Raw genomic sequence first — 22,319 nt, forward strand, 5'->3', positions numbered from 1 at the left:
ATCCCATCCCTGGTGGTTGGGGTCAGAGTGCAGGGTCCAGCCATGATGCAGCACCCCTGGAGCAGGAGGGAAGTTGGGGGCCTTGCTCAAGGGCCCAACGGTGGCAGCTTCATGGTGCTGGGGCTCGAACCCTGATCAAAGACCCACAGCCTTAACCACTTGAGCTTTTCAACTCAGGTTCATATAATCTGATAAATTTCAAGACTGATCAGGTGACTTTGTATATTGTACCAATATGTAACAGAAAAGACACATCTGTCCAATATAAAAAAAATTTGAGCCGAATTACTGCTCTCTGGACAGGATGAGCTGGTTTTAAACAGAAGTGACAAATTGACATGTACTCATATTTACACATGTACTCAACTGGTATTTTTTGGTAAATAGTAGTAACAGTTGAAAACAAATAGATATTTTATTTTTAATCAATTTTTAGGAGAAGAATATAAAATATGGCTAAAAGCTATAACCTGACTTGTATGTATATTGATAAAGAGGCTTGAATTTCTGTTGAACAGGTTATGTAAAATATGACTTCATGAGTAAACTGTTAGCTGAACTTCATTGTAATTATGACCCAACATGACATACTGGGTGCACACACACACACACACCCCTAAGGCAGAGTTCACATTCTGATGGATGACACTCATCATAGACAGGATGACTGACGATATAATACTTTATTAAACTCATAAAAAAAAAAAGGCTTACTTTTTCATTTTAAAGTACATTGTTCAAGGTACTTTTATAGAAAAAGAAAAAGAATTATTTAAAATTCAGATAAATTTCATCATTTCCAACAAAACACCGCAAACACCAAATAAATATATACAAATATTTATAAATAAATCTATAATTTAAAACAAGTGTTCACATCTGTGAAACAGCGAAGTCGAGGCTGACAGCAGGCACAGTATTTGTAAAAACAGTTTTTTCCCCTCGAGGAGCTCTGAGTGCGAGGCGTTTCACACACCTACACACAGCGTTATTAGAAATACAACATTAATGAAATCAAGCTCAAGTCTGTAGTCACTTTGGTTAATATGTGGAATGTTTGCCATTTGCCAATTGTGTGTTAAATATTCTACACTTGGAGCACATTTCAAGTGTTCTTCAATAACCTGTAGTTTGGTTCGAGTGCAGACAGACGAGCCTGACAGTCCTAACGCTCATCCTGTGCTGATCAGGCACAGAGCTCAGTAGGAGCCGTCAGGCTCTGTACAGCTGATTCTACACTGCTGGTGTGCTGCGCGAGCCCAAGCCTTCCTCTTCATGTGTTCCACCAGGCTATTGGTGTACTGCATCTTAACTAGAACCTGGGACGCACTCTTTGGCCAGTCAGAACACAAACATGAACTTGTAAGCTCATGCATGTGGCTGCATTGAAGTGGTTTAGAGGGAATGGCTACGGGCATGGCGCTAGTTGCACGTGGCCTGTCTTGCTGTGCTCTGCTGGGTGTCTGTGTATCTGTGGATAGTTTTGATGTTTGTATCGCTGCAAGTGGCCGTCATTCAAAATCGTCTTCGTATTTGTACTTGTCCAGGTCCAGGTCACAGTGAGGGTTAGCAAACTCAAACAAGTGCCTTTTCTCACTGCACAGGTCAAACTCACTGGAGATGCAGTCAATTGGAACCAGAGGATTCTCATAGCTGGAGAGAAGGGAACAGCAACTGATTACTCTCTCATTAATCCTGAACATGAGTAGTGCTGACTGACAAGTGCAGCTTTCACTCAACTGGATGAAACCAACACAGAAAATACATTTCACACACTGAACAGGTCACTTAAATCTGTTTCCAAGTAAAGAAGCTCGGATAAAACACGGCTACTTTTAACGTCAAGTTGGAACTACTCAAGTCAGTATGTGGAAAATGGATCACTGGAGGTTTGGGAACACGTGGAGCACCAGGGTGAAGAGAGTGGACAGGTCGATGAAAAGTCCCAGGAAACACCTAGCATTTTAAAGTGTATGGTGCCAAACAATACGTGTGATATTACACATACTAACCTGTAGTATTGAAAAATATATAAATAAAAAAGTAGGCAGGGAAAGTCACATCAGCCTTGACATATCCTGATTAGAATACTTGATTGACACCTGCCTGCTACTTCACTCAAGCAAACAGTGAAAAGGAACACAGTGTGGGCAAAAGAAGTGACATCAGCCTAGCCATAGAGTTGGAGAGGCTAACATTTATTCAAGTTTTAGCCCACATTAGTCCTACCCACTTTATATCAAAAAGGGAGACATTCTGCCAGAGTGAAAGTAAATATCATGATTAAATCAGTTAGAAAATGATTGAGGACTTGGGTTCCCTGGGACTTGAGTGAGTGGTCTCAGGTGAACAAGCACCGACACCCAGCACTTAAACTATCTTACCTATAGAACTCAACACAGAAGCTGCCGTCAGAAATCAGTGGTGCTCCTAAAACCAGCACATAACACACAGCACATCAACATAGTCCTAGATCCTCAAACTATTTACGCCAGTCTAATGTAAAGCAAAACAGTAATAAAAAAGATCTCATATTAGGCTTTTAAGTTATCATCACTGGACCTTATTTTAATCAAGAGATGAGTTTCAGATTCATTGGAGAATGTATGACACTACAATTAATACTGCTCAGTTACTGCCATGAACAATGGCTCCAAATAAATCCAAGTATCCTGCACAGAGCTGTTTTGGCATCTTTTAGCATATAACTAATAGAACTTTGTCAATTAAAATAGCCACTCAGTGTAGATTAAACCCTAAATAGTTCTAAGTTTGTCTTTAGTGAAAGCTTACCCAGGCTGGAATATGGACATGTTCTGAGGTGAGAGGCAGCAGTGTGATATTAATGATGCATGAGCTGAGATGTGACAAGGTAACGATATGAAATAGGTGATGAAATCCTGATGCTTTACCCATCATTGTACTGCTCGTTGGCGGCTTCCTCTGCCACCAAAATATCGTACTCCTCTGCAGCATATCGCTCCCAGTCAGAAAACTCCTGTCCCAAACTCTCAGCATCCTGGAAGGACTGTTTATAATAAACAAATTATTATAATGCCTTGTCCAAACATAAAAAGGATGTAAAGACTGGTCATTACCTTTGCTACCATGAATGGATCCCTCTGCTCATGATCCAGATATTTCTCAATATTGAAGAAAGTGTCAAAAAATATATGAGCTAGCTTGCATCTCTTCAAGTCCCGGAGGGTGATCTTCCCTAAACGGAATATAAACAAATATCAATATTAACTCATTTTTCTACATGCTCCAGTCAACAATCAATATATTCAGTGCATTCACCACCATCTTAATTTAGGAAGCAATACCAAGTTATTTTTGGAGTGCATGTTAATCCAAGGCTATATAGATATCTATAAACCATATTTCAGAATACACAAATACTTGCATAAACAACGCACATACTTGCTCTCTTTATTCAAACAAACGAAGCCTACCCGGTGTCTCAGGCTGGACCAGATCCAGCATTTGGCAGAGACAGTCCTCAAAAGGCAGTGGTTCAATGGCCATGGCCTCCAGCTTCTGACACTGCTCCTTATAGAAGTACTGCAGCTCGTACATGGACAGAACGCCATCGCCATCCACGTCCATACACCGGAACCAGTACTCTATGCTACAGAGCCACGAGTCACAACAATTACTCAGACCATTGAGTAATTTATTTCTTATTTCAGTCCAAAATAATATTTACAAAGCACAAAATGAACCAATATAACATTATTTATTTAACAAGACTGCAGAAAGTCAGCAGTCGATTTAAAATGCAGTACAATAGAACCATAAAGATAAAAGACAGATAATTTGCTGGTACCTTGTTTCAGTCTTCTTGTCTTCCTCGGAGATAAGAAACCAAACAAAGTCAGCATAACTCAACCGGCCTTCTTTATGAACCTTCCTGTCTCTGTTCATGACAAAAAAACACTAATGAACAACCATTCAAGACACTACTAGGGTCTTATGGATTCAATTTCTGTTCAAATGGCTGTACCTTGTTACAGTTCCTGAGAATATTCTTTCAATCATTCTGTGGGAGATGGCTAGGATGAAAAAAAAACACACACATTATAGATACATATGAAACAATTACATTTGCAATACAGTGTCATTTAGACACATTATATGAACTATTTTAACCCTAAAGGACACATGGTTTAAAAGAGGCAGATCAATGTAAGTGGCAGACATGACATCATGCTGCAGGTAATTCACAGTGCAAGGGAATTAATGTCCTATTGATCTTATTCCTCTTCACCAAACGCAGACCTGTGTGATGTGGTGAGGAATGGAAAAGACATTTGACTTCATAAAGAAACATGAAGGCACTTATGAACCAACTTTTTTTGTAAAGAAGACTGGCCTGCTACCTTGATCATTGTGCCGTGCCATGTCCCTCTGGTCTATGTACAGATCGTGGTCAGTGTCCAGCTCCCAGAATTTACAGTAGATGACATAGAAATGCTCATAGGAAAAGTACTCAGTCAGCTGGTTAACATCGTCCTCCTCTTCCAGTAGTGCCACATTCTGTGAAAATTCAGTGTGACTTGTAAAACGTTTTATACACCAGTTAATAATGTCCTCATCACATGACCCTACTAAAGCATCCCAACCTGAAGAAAACTGCTTCTCCGCAGCTCGGAACATGTTATTTTTCCCGTCCATGATCGGTTGACGTTATAAAATATCCTCTGAATTACCTGTTGGGAAAACAACTCACTGAAAATGAATCTTCATTATAAAAAAATACATGTAAAGAATTTAAAATGAGACAAATTCTTTTAAACAGTTATGATGTGTTGCCCTTACTGTGGTAATGTAGCGTGAGTGAAAGTCTGAGGCCTCCTTCAGAAAAGCAAGGCTTGCATGCGAATCCACCACATCCTTAAACAAAAGAGATGAGGCTTTCACAATTCTTCTCAGATACCAATATCACATCAAAGTCGACAGTACAAATGACAGTCATATGAGGAGAAAAAAAAACTGTGTTGAAGCAATTTGTGTGCTGCTAATGGCCTCTGATTTAGATTAGTGACTAAGAGGGGAAAAAAAAATTCTTTCTGTATATACCCGTTTGCAAAGAACATCATGGTGACCAATGATGTGCAGACATTTTAAAAGGTTTGATCTAGTGCAGTTTTCTACAAGGACAAAACCAGATTCAGCTGGCCGTGACTTATTTTGAGGGGGTTCTGCACTCCTTCCCCATATGAAATGAAATAATAGGAAAACACATAAATCACCTCTTTTTGGGTGCGGGCACGTACATTCAAATGTACTCCACCACAATACTTTTTTCATTCATCAAAACAGTCAAAGCAATTGCTGAAGCCACACAACACAAATTAAAGCGTGAATGCCAAAGTGTATTTCCTCTGCAGGAGAAGGGCTGCTGACCCCCAGTGCCTGCTCCTGCCATCCTGAATATCAGCAAGGCGTCCATCACGGGCTAACAGTATAACGGCTGCAGAAATAGCCAGCATGGCAAATAATGCTTGTTACCACTCTGCCCTCGAGAGAAAGGATGCAGAGACCTTCTGCATTTCAATGTGAATGCAATTCCGGCTGCAATAATCACCCGACGCACAGCCTTCATATTGGATGTACACAAAGACAACATTTACTAAATGTATTGTTTACTAAATGTATCAAAAGTTATTAATGAGCCATTGCACATGAGTAAACTACTCTCATTGTTACTACCCATTGTTCTGAATCTACTTCTCAGCTCTTTATTTGTGAAACGTCTCAGGATCTGAAAAAAACACCCCCAAAAAACTTCTTTTTTTTCCTGCCTCTGCAAGCAAGCTACACAGCTGATGTTCTGGACGCTCTCTAGATGTCTCTCTAAGCTAATTCTCCGTACCTGCAGGAATGGGATGAGGTCCTCTTGCTCCAAATAAGAGCAGCCAGGCTTGGCTAGAAGGTGAATAAACTTGGATGCATCATCATGACAAGTCTGCAGCACTCTGAACAGGAGAACAGGAAACAGATGCTTTCAGACACTTTGGCCTCTCAAAGAACATGGATTTTCATTTGAAATGCACAACCCCAGACTTTTGTGTTCTAAAAACAAGACTTCAGTATTCCTGCTTGGTCATTTCTGACCTACAGCAAGGCATGAATACTGATTTGTGAAGAGAAGTGCATTAATTCTTCCAGCAGTGCTGAGCTATTGGGGGAATCCTAAATGAACACACAGGCTACATGGCATATTCAAGTCTCTGGCTTCACATTAACGTGCAAGTCATTGTTAAAAACAAGTGCTGCTCATGTTAGAGTGAGAGACTCCAATAATAAAGAAAGGTTCATTGTCTTACTTTCTCCACATTGCCACGAATTTGTGAACAGACACATATCCCCTCCTGTCTCCCCCAGAAGCAAAGAACAATGGAGCCTTCCAGTAGAGTGGGCATTCACAGGCCTAAGGAAACATGAATTATACACAGAGCCCAACTATTGAAGAAAGGCATGAAAATCAGCATTTAAATATTCTTTCACCAGAAAACAAAATTTCACATTAAGCATAATAAAATGTTAAGTTAACAGCCTTCTTTAAAATACTCCTCTGAAAGCATCTTTTCATGCCCTGCCAAAATTTAGCCTGCCAACAGCAGCGATTCCTCATCGGGACTTTAAATGTAAGCTTTGATATAAACAAACAAGGCAAACGAGCGATAATTATGTTTATAAATTATTTTGTTTAAAGGAACGAAGGTTTCCCATAAATTGTTGGCCATCTTAAGCAAAGTGATGTTAAAGGAATCCGCCACCAGATTTTTCCTCAGGATGAGCAATATCTACTTGAAAACGTTGATTACTGAACAGAAACATATTTAAACCTGCAAATATTTGTGGACCTCTGTTAATTAAACAAACAAATACTTTGCTGGGTGGCTGGAGGCTGCAAATTACAAAATCACACTTACCTTGGCAACCTTCCCCATATCCTCAATAGTTACTCTTTCACTGGGAAACTGAGAAAATATTTTCTCTATCTTGGAAATGAGATTGTCAATGTTGATATTGGCTTTGGGCCGCCCTCGAGGGAAATAGAACTTCGGAATGCTTTCGCTTAATGCTGGTGAAACGGCCTCCTCTTTCTTAAGCTGAGCCTGCCAAAACAGACAGAAATAAACAGTGAGCCACGAGGCCTGCCGAGTTCACACCCAGTCCCACTGGAGCAACAGCCACGCTGCTCGACACATTACAGCCTAATGAACTTTTCTGGCTTAGGACAGGTCAAGTAACGACAGCATAATACAAGAAGTCAGAACACTTTTAGAAATCATGCTGAGGATCTGCTTGTGTTTTCCCCTAGATAGTATATGCCTTGAGGGTAACATTAAAAGCAAGTCTTTCAACGTTAATAATCATAATCCCTATTTAGTCCTTTAGTTTAGGCATTAAAACTATACCAGCCTGCAACACGGCGGTAATTACCCAGGAAACGTGACCAAATTATTCCTCCAATAATACCTTCTAGACAGAGATGCAGCAATGCCAGTATCAGGTCTACTTGCTGTGACACCAATGTAAATACTCACAGAGTGATGCAAAGGGTCTAAAATATTCTGTAATGGGTAAGGGCATGCACTTTACAAGTTGTGAGCCAAAATCCTATTCACACCTTCTCCACTAAAATCTCAGCTGCCCAAACTTCATATTTGAAACCAAATAAAAAAAAGTTCTTGTGCACATTTCAAATGTTTAATCTATTCTTCAATGCTAAACATTGACAGGCATGGGGAAATCCTCCCCAGGAAAGCAGTCTAAAACACGTTTCCAGAAGCACATTTATCCTAATTTAACATTTTGGTCATAACAGCAGGTGATGTATTATCACACTGTATGAACTGTATTCGCACTGAAGTGGTGGAATGGGACCAACAGATTTGCTGAGAGCTCAAAGGCCACAAACAAGTGACCATGCTGACCACAAGCCAAACATAGCCCAGTACGTCTTTACAGGCCTGCTGCGAAAAGACATGAGCTAACATCTAGAGTTTCCACTATGTTTTTAATAGCTTGGTATCAGCAGGTATCAACAAGTAGCCTTTGTGAGGGATCCCTTCTCAAAATCAAACCGGCTTGAGATCACAATAAACCCAAGAAACTGTACAATTAATAAGCTTGTATCCATTTCTATCCATAAAAAAAAAAACAAAAACAAAAAAAAACCTTACTGTTTGCTGGTATGTTTACAAGTGAACAGGATATGGATAACAAATGTTATTATAAGCCTAAAATAGAACAGCGAGAAGCCAAACACTACAAACATTCCACAAATTTCAACCTAATAATAACAACCACCTACCGGCCAGACACAGTGTATCTGTTCAAACACAATATTAAACCCATACCCTTGTACCTATTTATGACTCAAGAGTTTAGTGCACTGTTTGTGTGTCATGTAATAGGCTGTGCCCATGGTGTTTACTCCTGCTGACTTCCTCCTTCATGGTAAGACCACATTATACTTGTCTTTATTTTGGCTTTTAGTAACCTCTACTCTATCAGCAGTAAACAACCTGTTGCACACGCTTCCATCACCAACGCTACGGCACACACTTAAACATCATGAGCCCTTTAGATGACATTCCACCATTGGGAAGAATTTGCTCTGATGTGCCAGGAAAGGGTTCAGTGTAACAGCAGGAGAGATGAATGCTTTTAATCTTCCCCTGCTACACCAGTGTCAGCCATGTCTATAAAAGGAAATGACCATCTCCTACACCAAACAGAACAGAGTCTCCTGCTTAATGTTAGCATCAGAAACTTCAGCTGCATTAATCTCAACAAGCAACATGCAAATGAATCACACTGATGTCCTTGCATCCATCAAGAACTTAAGAGATGGGATATTTTCACAAAAACACAATACTCTCATGAAATAGACACAGAAAGAAGGCTCAGCCTTTTGGGCAACAGTTAAGACGACCTGCCTGTCCTTGCTGGAAAGCTCTCAGTCTCTTTTTGAAGCGTGAAGGCAGGACAAAGTCACAGCCACGGGCCAGCAGTGCTAGCTCTTTCCTCAGGTCAGGGTCCTGGCGCAGGGATAACTCCTTCATCCTCATGCTTCCACCAGACAATGAAGCACAGCCGCCGATGGTCTTCCTCACTGACTGTCTCGCCACAGGACACTCTCTCTGTCCTCCTTCAGCAGATCACAAAGTCACTTAATGACCAGCAGCAGCTGCTTCTTTCAGCCCTGCTCCCTACACTGCCCACTGTCCCATACATCCAGTACAACACTCTGAGCTTCCACAGCCTTGTCCTGCAGGGCCACTGCTCAGACGACAGGGTGATGGGGTTTGTGTCTATGCACAAGTCATAGTGAGGGGGAGAGTGAGAGAGAGAGAGAGAGAGAGAGAGAGATAGCAGGCATGGGGTGGTTCTGCCCTTTCCAGTGTGCATTCCACAGCTATCACAGAAGGTTATGCAAGACGACAAACCTGTTTCAGAGTACTGTGATAAGGAGACACACTTTTGGCAGACTGCAACATGATAATTCACAGCTACTAGCTTTCTTGCGACACTGCTTCTTCCATTACACAAACAGTAACCTGCCCCTTTGTCTGAGTGTAAGACTAACATATTTCACAATAACACAGTACAGCTATGTACTGGTAGCAAAACCAACCAAATGTCATTTTTAAGCATTGACAAATGATTTAAAAGTCTCATATAATGATAAAAAAAAAAAAAACAACATGTTACATGTTGTTTAGTTGGCTTTCCAAGGCTACAGCTTCCATTCCATACCTTATTACAGAGGACATGACTGAAGAAGCAGGAGTTTCTTAAGATCATAAAACAGCATTTATGTCAATGCTCTGTAAGCAGCCACCAAAAATAGCTGTTCATTACGGTGTTCAAAACATCTAAAACAGGTATGGGATTCAGAAAGAAGACAGCAGCTTTAAAACTGTCTTACTGTGAACACAAGGCTTGATGTTGTGGCTCTTGCTAAACTGGGACTAAAATTAAGCCCTGGCTGGCTTAAATGATAAGTATTTTTAGATGCCAGATTGCAGAGTGCACATTCTTCCACTCGATTCAGCAGGATCCCAGTTCCTGTTGCCTCTGATGGAAGGGCACTGCATGCATTTGATAAACGCAACATGGTATTTGTTATCTGATTTTGTTATCCAAATCCATCCGTCAGCTACATCAGAATGGAAAAAAGAAGACAAAATAAACAAGTCAGAGAAGCTTTTCTGCATTTTGCTTGTTATGACTGTTCAGTTGTAACACACTTTTCCGTCTGATAGCTCTGCATGGTATGTAAAAACAACTCTCCTCTGTTTAAGTAAGCTGGCACTAACAGAACAAGTCGAGGAACTGCTTGTACAAGAGGAGGCAGCTGTCCATGCCAATAGTGCCATTTTCCAAACAAAGCCTTGTGTCCAATCAGAGGGACAACTGCAAAGAAACTCATCAGCAAAGCAGAAAAGAAGGTGCTAACAAACAGCAGCAGTTGCTACAGACTTGTACTTAAACCTGAATGTCCACATATATTTTAGATACACAAAGCAGCTAGAGTTGAACAGCACTAGATGACTAATGTTAAAAATGATGATGATTATTATTATTATTATTATTAATAAACAAACAAACAACATACATAAAACCTTGGGGGCAAGAAATCGGGGACTCCAGAAATTTTGTCTTAATATCACAAAGTCTATCTTTTAGTCATCTCTACTTTTTGTTTTGGTCAAAATGGTTTCTAAATGATCTTCTGAATACTGAGTAGTTACACTTCAGATAATGGATGTGAATCCATTCCTTATTCCCAACTAGAAAATATAGAGAAGCAAGAAATGGAGCAAAAACCACAATAAACCAAATGCCTGATACTGATGCCTGGTTAATTGAATAAATCATGAACCTACATGGAAATATTTTCGAATGTTGAACAGAAAATAACAAATAAAACAACTGTTGAACTTGGGCTTTAATCGTTCATGAGTTTATAGTAATCTCTACATGTAACAGCAGCAAAGCAACCAAATGCAAAAAGTGCATGAAAGCTAAACATAACTCAATACAGTGCAAGTTGTACAAGGTTGAGTGGGGAGCAAAGGATAGCTCATCTGGTCTGATCCCACAGGAGAGCTACGGTAGCACAAACTGCTGAAAATGTAGCTATGAAAGAAAAATCATTGTTCTGTTGTCCTAAACATTATTGCAGATAAAGTACATGGGAACAGTATTTCCTAATAGCCTGTTTCAGCTGGATAATGCTCCCATGACTCAGTATTTCATAAAGAGTTTTATTTTAATTGGAAAAAGAGATGCAGTGATGAATAGGGAAAGCTAATGATCTGATAAGTGGAAAGACATCTTTCACCTGAACTAACAAACAGAAAAGCATGCAACACTTTTGTACTAACAGTTTAAACACACACACACACAGGTGTGTGATATTGGACTTGACTAAACACAGATACCTGCAATGATACAGCTGTGACTGTCTACCAGTTTTTGCCCAATGCATGCTATTTTGAATCCATAAATACTGATAGTTAGGGATTTAATGAAGCTTTTAAGAAAACGTCTATTAACACACAGTTTATACATCAACTCCAGTCTCAAAGAGGCTCAACCCTGCAGCTCAGCACTGTTTTAATACACCTTATTCCATTACTGAAGCTAATGAGTTGAACCAAGTGTTGAGAGTGGAAAAAACCCGAGCTGCTTAGTGTTATGGCCCTCCAGGACTAGAAGTGTATAGTCGTGGTCTGATAACAATGCAATTTTACTTAATTTTACAGTGCCTTAATGACTAACAGGCTAAAGGCATTCAGTAGTTGGCTCACATGTTTAATTGGAATTTTAATTAAACTGTCTGCCTACTTGATAACTAGGTACTATTTGCGCATTTGTAACATACTGCATGGGGGGAGAGCTTAAGCACCATTTGGTAAAACATCCAACATTATATAGCACATGCACCTAAGGGCTGTACTCCTACTTTATGGAGTTGTATAAGCCAGTGATATTTCTACATTTACTTAATTAACTAGAAAATTCAGTGCTTATGGTAAATATTGTGATCAATCTCTGGCTCTACTTCTAATTACTTTGTATTGCATGTAATGCTCTAAGGTCCATAAAACATTTTAAAAATTGTTTTTATTGTTTTAAAGTGCATCTATGATAAAGATACATTAGTTCATGATACTTGTAAGTATCGGCATAACTTGCTATAGATGCATCTCAACCACTCTTGGATATTGCCAAGAACAAAGAACAAAATAACCTGTAAAATACTACTCATTTATTTAAAAATTAATAATATTGCAACATACACCGATCAGCCATAACATTATGACCACCTGCCTAATATTGTGTTGGTCCTCCTTTTGCTGCCAAAACAGCCCTGACCTGATGAGGCATGGACTCCACTAGATCCCTGAAGGTGTGCTGTGGTATATGGCCCCAAGATGTTAGCAGCAGATCCTTTAAGTCCTGTAAGTTGCAAGGTGGGGCCTCCATGGATCAGACTTGTTTGTTCAGCACATCCTACAGATGCGCGATTGGATTGAGATCTGGGGAATTTGAAGTCCAAGTCAACAACTAGAAATTCATTGTTGTGCTCATCAAACCATTCCTGAACCATTTTTGCTTTGTGGCATGGCGTATTTTCCTGCTGAAAGAGGCCACAGCCATCAGGGAATACTGTTTTCATGAAAGGATGTACATGATCTGCAACAAAGCTTAGATAGGTGGTACGTGTCAAAGTAACATCCACATGGATGGCAGGACCCAAGGTTTCCCAGCAGAACATTGCCCAAAGCATGACACTGCTTCCGCCGGCTTGCCTTCTTCCCATGGTGCACCCTGGTGCCATGTGTTCCCCAGGTAAGCAACACACACAAACCCAGCCATGCACGTGATGTAAAAGAAAATGTGATTCATCTGACCAGGCCACCTTCTTCCATTGTCCAGTTCTAATGCCCACGTGCCCATTGTTGACACTTTTAGTGGTGCACAGGGGTCAGGATGGGCACACTGACTGGTTTGCAGCTATGCAGCCCAATATGCAACAAAATGCGATGCACTGTGTATTCTGACACCTTTCTATCAGAACCATGACCATTTTTTCTGCTTCTAACACATCAACTTTCAAGACAAAATGTTCACTTGCTACCTAATATATCCCACTCACTAACAGGTGCCATGATGAGGAGATAATCAGTGTTATTCACTTTACCTGTCACTGCTCATAATGTTATGCCTGATCAGTGTATGTGATAAGCAGTTTCACTCTGCACTCTTTCAGTCCTTTCTTTGCCCATCTAAAGGCAGCATTTAAGCAACAAAAACCATAACCACAAGATTCCCAAAGCACTGGGAATGTTTTATAAAGCTGTTTTTTCTACATGTAAAAAGTAGATGGGAGTTCAGAGATGTTTGTTTACAGAGTTCACACAGATGGCCTCCTTTATTCCCCATCACCCATGTTGTCTTTTTCAGACCAGAATGTGCATGGCATTCTTACAGTGTGAGCTGGCCACCCATCACCTACTTACAGTACAGTCCTGACATGTTTAATTTCACCCTACTTCAGCTCCAGACCACAGTGTCAATCTCATGCCACAAATCACAGGCAGTGTTTAAGTAGTTGTTATTGCCCACAAAGTAAGGTTGTGGATCCACATGTTCATATTTTTTATCTTTGTCAATAACTTGAACCCTATTGGTTTAAGCACATCAATACTGGACCCTGTATGGCGTTCATGTGACACCAAAACATTCCTGAGTATCTATATCTACAGAGACCTGTTTACTGAGCTCAGTGCAGACCTTGCTGATCCAGCCAGAGCTGCTCCAGCCAATCAGAAGTACCAGGATCTTGAGAAGGTGTGTTGGTTTATGGCTGGCTTCACTCCTGGTGTTTCGATTCTACTCTGATCATTATTTCCCCATCACTCTCCCCACCCACTGCATATCACTCCTCCTGTTGCTGTAGATCACAGAAAATAACTGTCGGTGAGAGCACAGGGTAAGTGGTATCTGGTGATATTCACATTTACAGCTGCCTTCCTTTTAACAGAGTTGGCATGATAAAAGCATTCAATACTATTACATGAAGAATATCTGGTGGTATAATACTAATATTAAGACAATACGGCGAGCGTCAGACATGTACAAGTATTGGTATGGTAAAGAATGTTGCCCAAGACATTCATTGACCAGTACTGCGTGTTAGTTGACAGAAACAAGTTGAGCTTGATAAGACATAACTAAAATGAAGGACAATTGGACAGATTCAGTAAATCAATAAATCTTGCTTCAGGCAGTGTCCTTGGAGATAATCTACAATGCTCAATTTGTGTTTGGTGACTCGTTACATTGTACTATTTATTTACTCTAAATACGTCATGCAAATGAATGTGTCCAGCCAGGATTCTGTGTGTTTCTGTCTTTTTATTCAAGTTTGAGAAATTGTCCATCATATCAATAAAGCCTAATTTTAAGTTTCACGCCATTAGCTCATTTAAATCATGCTTTAAATAAAGCGCCATAAAACGCTGGGAATAAATGTTACAGAACTATAGTGTGAGGAAAATTTGATATTAGCTCATGCCTTCCAACATCATTTTTTTTCTTCATGATCCATACTGGTGTCAGCTAATCATGTCCATATGAATGCTGTACACAGTGGAGTCTCTGTGCTGTACTAGCTGGCCTTTTACATTCGATTTGTTTTGGTCTTCGAGTTTCAGGAAAATCGTTTCTGGTGTTGAATGATGACACAGAAATACCCAGAAACACCTAAACCATTCACTGTAAACTCATTAGTAAGCTTGTTCCTCTGGATAAATACATAACAACGCAATGACGTATGAGCTACATGACAACTTTTAATGCATGTAAAAAATGTTAGTTAATTGAACTCGTTAGATTGATAAATATATGACCGGCAGTGTTCCAGGAGTGCTGATAACACTGGTACACTTCACTGCTTGTATCAAACTGCTCGTCTGTGTTTTCTACATAAACTTCCAGTTCTAGCAATAGATGGGTACATTTATGATGGGCTGTCAGTCAGTCTGTGCGTTGGCATGGCAACAATCAGTGGTCTATCTAGCTGTGGCTTCTTTAGGAAGTGTTTTTGTTAACCAAAATATTTGGCCATGCTGTGTCTAGAAAGTCCGCTAATCATTATGATTTTTTTTGTTGATAGAAATGTTGTATAAAAGCAATCAAATTTGTGATTAACTGCAGCCTCAAATCACAGCCATACTGATATTCAATACATCAGCACAGCTTGTGAGATATGGCTTAAATGACTGAAACCTATTTCTCTTAATTTCAGACAAACACAGCTAAATACATTCACAATTTCTTTTGCATAGACTGTACAGGTTTTATACATAAACATTAAGATTAAGATCAAAACAGTAGATCAGTAACGTCTTAATAAAAAGTACAGTGCACTACTCTGACAGGCAGGTTTGACTCTACTTGTACACTTATGCGATTGGATTGGGTAGATTCAACAAGGATTACTGGGACCACTTTGGAGTGGTAATGGCCCTCTGTTTCATGGTGGGCTGCATCACACACACTGTCGTTGATTATTTTCTATAACAACGCGCCCTGCCGTGTTTAATTCCTTGCGTTGAGCCAGTGTTGAGTTTGGAAGGACTCTGCAAACTATACGCTAAACACTAGGCAATTTTGGAGCAATTTCTTCTTGCACAAGGGAAACAAGTCTATCTTTGTCGGAACCTTGTGTCAAGTCGGACCAGCTGTTCCAAGCAGCCTCCCCATGACGTTAATTGAATTTCCAACTAATCCTTTGAAGAATGCATTTGTATTCTGGAATTCCTTTGGCCCTCCTGAAATAGAGCATTACTCGATGTGGGATCAGACTAACTTTAATACAACGTGACAAGCTTTGAGCACATGCTGCCTATGTCACAGCAGAAAATGGGGAATGCACAACAGTTGCTGCATAGCCAGAAAAGCACCTGGGATCACTAAAGTAGCAGAGAATAACTGGTCATGGACATCAAAGCTGTCAAAATCTGTGCTGTCTACCAAACGAAGAAGTGCACTAAGAAACAGAGAGAAAATAGCATTGACATAAGTCTTATTGCAAGCAGATGTCTTCTTTAAAAAAGCCCATTGTCTGAAACCTTCATAAGCAATGACAAAAGCTGTGTTACAGCACATTCCCTTTCATTTTTATGATTCTGTTCCCTCAATTTTTTTTAATTGCACTGGAGTTCTAGGGGCATACTTTCTCATCTGGAATATAAATTGTAGTGTTCTGGTGTAGAGAATGATGCAAGAGGCTGGATATTTTCTCTGTCCGTCCCTGCCCAACTGTAATCCGCCCAGATCTTTGTTCTCAGGTGTCTGCATAGCAAGTGACACAGGCCCGACCTGACACTGCCTAAAATTACGCCGCATATTATTAAGAGTGCCGAGGCTGCTGTGTTCCTGTCATATCAGGAGTCTTGCCATTCAGGGGAACATATCTTGACTGGCCATGACCGACCACCAAAAGAGCCTCAACTACAGAGTTGATAAGCTCTAGAGTGTGAAAAGAATTTGAAGCTTTGTCACACTACTTACACAGATTTACACAGTTAAATCCATCACATGTCTTCACAAGTATTTTAAGAACAAAATGAATCACAATACTGATCAAATGAATGGTTTTTATCTTAAAAATCCACCAACACAGCAGTGTGTAAAGGGCAGACAGGCTCTCTACATGACCTCTAACATGACTGCATGCTATAGTGCTACTCATAGCTGCAGCTGTCTGTCCAACTCACTGACCCCACATCGCAGGCATTCACATTCAGGAATGTCTTTTTCTTTTTCTTGCTAGGGTTATCAGTACAAATAAGGGCTTTTCGATTTTAGCCACAGGTTAATACATTCCTCTGCAATTACACGAATTGTACACACCTATCAGAGTGTCTACTAAATGTATTGTGTTACAAAATTCATCTTTTGAGGCTGAACAATCATGCCAATCATCACACAAATCAGCCCACAGTGGGAGACCCATCAATCCAATATCTGTGGGTTTAAAATATTTTAACAACTCATTCCATGGGCTAGACTTAGTCCAAGGTAACATACGGAAAGTATTTCTTTCCACAATGCACAAGATTCCACAGAAGATCCCGTCCTTCCACAGACCCTGAAGCCAGAAGCCGGAGGCAGCCGGTTCTTCAGCAGCCTCTTGTGGCAACACAGAGGAACAAAGTTCTCCAAGTTCAACTGTCAAATCATCATTTAAAGAACAGACACCTGACTACTATGTGGCACTCTATTCTAGAATTATATTCTTAGCGTTTAGTGGTGCACAAAATACACACTTTCTATATATTTTTTCCAATAACGTTACACAAAGTCTGAGAGAATCACATGATTTTTTACCTTTTTAACGCTGACGGAGCGTCTCAGCGCCCTGCTGTTTGGTCCTGATCTGTTACTGCTGCCACTCCCAGATGGCAGTGTGGCTGAGGGGGGGCTACAGGGAGCGCTCAGAGATGCAGAAGTCCTCTCGGTCACATTACAGTTTGAGGCAATATTGTTGTTTTCACTAAAATGACTGTTGCCCTTTTCGAACTCGAGCTCATCTCCATTCTTGATCTTTCTGAGGTAGTCTTTAAGCATCTCCTGGATGCTTGGCTCACTCAACCAATTCAGGAAGAGCTCATCTACTTTCATCTTCAGGACCGGCTGTAATCCTTGAGGCGAAGGCATTTTTCCATTAAGTTTTCACTTGCAAAGGTCAAAACATCTAGAAATAGAGAGGGGAAATGGGTTTTTCAGTGGTACTTTACACTAGTCTAGTTAACACATCTGTATGATTGTACTGCCAAAAAAAAAAAAAAATTATATATATATATATATATATATATATATATATAGCCACACAGATCTTCATTTATTTATGAACTCTTCTTACTCATAATCAAAAGCAATAACTCTATAATAACATTAAAGCCCCCATGAGAGCCGTGATTATATTCAGTATTTTAGAAGTCAGAGTGCTGGCGTGTTACAGCACTTGCCTGAGCTTTTGAGGTACACCATGCCAGGCCCAAGCTGAGACTAAACAAATTTGACAGTGGCTTATGAAGATCAGCAAAGAGTTTAACAAGAGCCATTTTCAAGAATTTCTCTGTGGAGGATTTGTCACCGCCACCTTCAGCCAAGTCTGTCAGCTGTAACAATGATGAAATCCTAAACAAGATGTCATAGGATGTTGAAGTCACATCATACATGTTTGAGCCACAGGCAACCACGCGCAGTGCCGATGGTGATGCAGAACCGTAGGGTCATCACCAGGAGGCATCTGACTTGACTGAATAGCACTCCCATGATGGAGAAGGCATGATGTTGTATAACTGTTGTATAAAGACAGAATCACACCCTCCATCAGTATGAGGAAGACACTGAGCAGCCCCAAGTGGTTCAAACTTTTCATGTGAAAAGTACTTGTCACATAACTGTCTCCTTAGAATGAATAAACGACAACTCTAGTGTGCTGGAAGACCTACAGCTAAATATGAATAGGTGTTGCTTGTTTTTGCCTGTTACCTACCTGCAAGACCAACGCTAGAGAGTGGGCGGGGCATATGCACTCTAGAAAGCATTTAATTGGATGAGCTCAAAACTAGCGCAGTATGAGTCTTTTAAATAAATGTAAATCATTCTCCCAAGTGATAAACTTATAGAATTAAAACAAGCATATCTTAAAACATTTTTTGTACGTTTATAACACGTCCTAAAACATCGGTTTTGATTCAGAGACATTCTCACGCTTCATTCCACTTGCACTGAAAAATGCTCACGCTTTACTAGCTGCAGGGTGTTTAAGAGATACTTCGCTATAAACACGCTTGCTTGACCACATCAGTCCTCTGCACGTCTAAAGACATACACAGAATAATTAGATGTGTACACAGAATAATTAGATGTGTACACAGAATAATTAGATGTGTACACAGAATAATTAGATGTGTACACAGCTGCAGTTCGTGCAGGGATGAATATTCGCGTCACAGAAAACTAGCTCCATAACACTAGCAGAAATAATGTGTAGCCACACAGGTGCCATTTAGTTGAACTTGAACAGTTTTATTTTGCCGTTGAGAAGCGGTTGCAGTGACCCAGTGAGATTAAATAACGCTATATGTTATATAACACTATAAATAACGAGTTATACAACACTGGCTCAACATGCCTGCAAAGGTTTAACGGAGCTAATAGGCAGCTAGTTAGCTGATTAGCTATGGCCTTGCCTTGACACAAAGTTTGACGTCTCTCACCAATCTTATGCGCTACACTGTACACCGTTTCGGAGTTATAATCCGCATAACCCTTCAAACAAGGTCCCTTGCTTGTGTAAATGCATATAAAAGAAGGTTTGCATGAACTCACCCGCATTGTAAATTCATACAGAAGACGCCCAACACACTTCACCGGGGTTTACTTTGAATCAAACTCTCGTTTCCCGGGTGACTGGGAAAGCCTTTTCTCGCGAGACTTTTCGCGAACCGACGGCAAAAAAGGAAAAGCGTTACATGAACATTAAACAAGTGTGTTAGCATGCTCCAGGATATAACATAAATAACTCCTCTTCATTTTTTTAATGAATTGTCCTGAATAATAATAATAATAATAATAATAATAATAATAATAATAATAATAATAATAATAATAATAATTTATTTTATTATTATTATTATTATTATTATTATTGTTATTATTCACCACCAAGTCCGAAAACATGCAGAAGGCTTACTTGCATTGTTAAACTGCAGTTGATGCCGAAAACTTCCTTTTAATATTTTTTTTCAATGTCAGTCAAACACACTCCACTGCAACTAAAAAGAAGACACATTTATTTAAAATTTAAAATATAAATGCAGAAAATGTAGGCTAAAATACTACTACTATGAACAACAACAACAACAACAACAACAATAATAATAATAATAATAATAATAATAATAATAATAATAATAATAATAATTAGACTATATTAGACTACTATAATTAGAATAATAATAAGACTGCATTTTAAATAAATTACAATATAATATTAACATCATACTATAGGACTAGCATAAAAGTAAACATAGAAAAAAGTGTAAAGATGGATTGAAGTAAAAGTTAATCATTTAATCATTTAAAAGTGAATCATTTAACTAATAATTAGTCATTCATGAAACATAAGGATTTAGTTACATCCTGACTACATCCTGTATAATAGCAAAACTATATGTCCATCCATCCATTCATTCATCTCCTGTACCGCTTATCCTATGCAGGTGACTTGGGACACAAGGTGGGGGACAGGGTACCTACCCATCGCAGGGCACAATCACACACACACACACACACACACACACACACACACACACACACACACACACACACACACACACACACACACACACACACACATTCACAAGCTACGGACAATTTAGAGATGCTATTCAAATGAAGTACCTTGAGGTAACACCTGAAGCACCCCATAACCCCATAATAGAAGTAATAGAATTAGAAATCATTCAATCTCTCTCTCTGTGACTTGTGCATGGACACAAACCCCATCACCCTGTCATCTAAACAGTATATATATATATATATATATATATATATATATATATATATATATATAGTGTATTAATCTTTGTCTTCACAGTAGCATTTTTAAATGTTCCCCCGATAGCATTTTGCTAAAACTCTTTAATAGTGGTGAAATATTTGCATGCATTCTGTTGAACATTGCAAAAACCACCCACGCAACCTCTGATTGTTAATAAAAGTACAAAGACCAAATCAAATTCAGTTCAGAAAACATTTAAATTCACATTTCGCAGAGCTAAAGTGAGCCGCAGTGGGGAGAATCTTTCACAATACTTCAATTGCTCTCAGATGTTTGTACTCTCCATTTGAAATTACAGTTGGGAGGGCATACAATTCTTTTGCCTTTGGGGATTTTGTATGATATCAATGTTAAACGTGAAGTATAGAACTAACATGAAAATTGCATTACCCAAACGCAGTGGATTCAAACAGCAAGTATGATCACGTTCAGTTTCACTGTGCTGAACAATGAAATATCTAATAGGCTTTTCATAAGCAAAACAGCGGGGGGAAGCATTGACCTGCAGGGGTCATACTTTACCAGGGTTCTATAAACACACGCACACACACACACACACACACACACACACACAGCAATCACACGTGCACAGTGGATAACTCTTGTTCTCTATATAACTATGCAGGTGAATTTAAGAATTTACCACATTTCTTTTTCATTTCAGAATTAAACCGGGTCCATCTCTGCACTGGATAAAGCAGAGAGAGTATAGAGAGGAAGGGCTATGAGTTTTTTTTTACACTAAGGAGATTTGCACCATTCTAATATACTGCATGGAGTGGCAAAAACCCCCAAATAACCCCAATACAATTCTAATATATAAATCCTTCTTCACTCACTAATACCTTTCAGATATCTGCGTTTGAAATGATGTAGAGTTCTGTTGCTATAGTACTGCTGTAACAAAATATTTCCCTGTTTAGCTCACAGAGGCAATTGATTTTGTCTTGCAACAAGACAGAAAACATATGCACATCATTATGTGCATATTCCTTTTATTGTTTTATTTAGTCACATTGAATTATTGAGGTCAGGCAGCATGTCTTCAATATTAACTAAAGAACGTTCAGGCTTTTTTTTAATGATGTGTTATTAGCTGCATTTAAGAGCAGATAAACTTGTTTGCTCTTAAGATTAAAAGCAATGGGCATTACATCACAGCACAAATTATTTCATGCATCAACTAAATTGCCCCTTAAATTGTTTCCCTACAAAAATGAGTAACCAAAAATGTGTTTCATCTATTAACTGACTTGAGATTTCGATCTTGTCTCAAATGGCTTGTACATGGGAACAAAATTCACTTTCAGTGTTCTTTAAATTGGCAAACGTTTGTCTGGACAAAGCCACTCTCCGCTCCCATATGCATGTTTGTGCACCCTGTGAACATGAAAATGAAAACAAATTTCCAAGCCCTTTTAGTATTTCCATTCTTTGACTTTGGTTAAAAGAGGTTATTTGTTATCACCCCAGACCTCACCTTTGAAAACACACTGCAACGTTGTTTCATTTTAGCTAACTGAATTTCATCATTCATTTTACATTACATTATCTAAAGCTCTCGCATGGGGAGCTTTGCTTGCTGTCGAGACGCTGCTGTTGCTTCAAGAACTGTTTGAATAATTCAGAAAAAAGCAGGAGA

General features: G+C 39.3%; 1 protein-coding gene across 7 annotated transcripts; it reads right to left on the reverse strand.

The window, feature by feature from the left end:
* Nucleotides 1-16: 16 nt before the first annotated feature.
* Nucleotides 17-19,519, reverse strand: ppp2r3b (protein phosphatase 2, regulatory subunit B'', beta). 7 transcript variants are annotated; one of them, XM_058393314.1, is made up of 16 exons: nucleotides 19,444-19,519; nucleotides 18,283-18,407; nucleotides 17,431-17,797; nucleotides 6,942-7,127; nucleotides 6,333-6,436; nucleotides 5,879-5,981; nucleotides 4,822-4,896; nucleotides 4,626-4,712; nucleotides 4,383-4,539; nucleotides 4,007-4,055; nucleotides 3,830-3,919; nucleotides 3,456-3,631; nucleotides 3,099-3,217; nucleotides 2,913-3,028; nucleotides 2,385-2,430; nucleotides 1,518-1,653 (listed from the first exon to the last, which is right to left on the reverse strand). In XM_058393314.1, the coding sequence occupies exons 3-15, from the start codon at nucleotides 17,758-17,760 to the stop codon at nucleotides 2,412-2,414; spliced, it is 1,611 nt and encodes a 536-aa protein (XP_058249297.1). In that variant the 5' UTR covers nucleotides 17,761-17,797; nucleotides 18,283-18,407; nucleotides 19,444-19,519; the 3' UTR covers nucleotides 1,518-1,653; nucleotides 2,385-2,411. The 7 variants fall into 7 exon arrangements, with proteins under 7 accessions (XP_058249293.1, XP_058249294.1, XP_058249295.1 ...); XM_058393310.1 differs by lacking the exon at nucleotides 2,385-2,430 and having other exon boundaries at nucleotides 17-1,653; XM_058393313.1 differs by having other exon boundaries at nucleotides 1,511-2,430.
* Nucleotides 19,520-22,319: the final 2,800 nt, after the last annotated feature.

Source organism: Hemibagrus wyckioides, linkage group LG06 (assembly GCF_019097595.1).
Source record: "Hemibagrus wyckioides isolate EC202008001 linkage group LG06, SWU_Hwy_1.0, whole genome shotgun sequence".
Taxonomy (NCBI): domain Eukaryota; kingdom Metazoa; phylum Chordata; class Actinopteri; order Siluriformes; family Bagridae; genus Hemibagrus; species Hemibagrus wyckioides.

Coding starts and splice junctions, on each gene's coding strand:
- ppp2r3b (XM_058393311.1), bottom strand. CDS start 17,760: ATGCCTTCGCCTCAAGGATTACAGCCGGTCCTGAAGATGAAAGTAGAT. Junction 4,540..4,625: donor GGAGAAGCAGTTTTCTTCAG/GTTGGGATGCTT, acceptor GAATTTTCACAG/AATGTGGCACTACTGGAAGA. Junction 3,218..3,455: donor GGTCCAGCCTGAGACACCGG/GTAGGCTTCGTT, acceptor TATTCCGTTTAG/GGAAGATCACCCTCCGGGAC.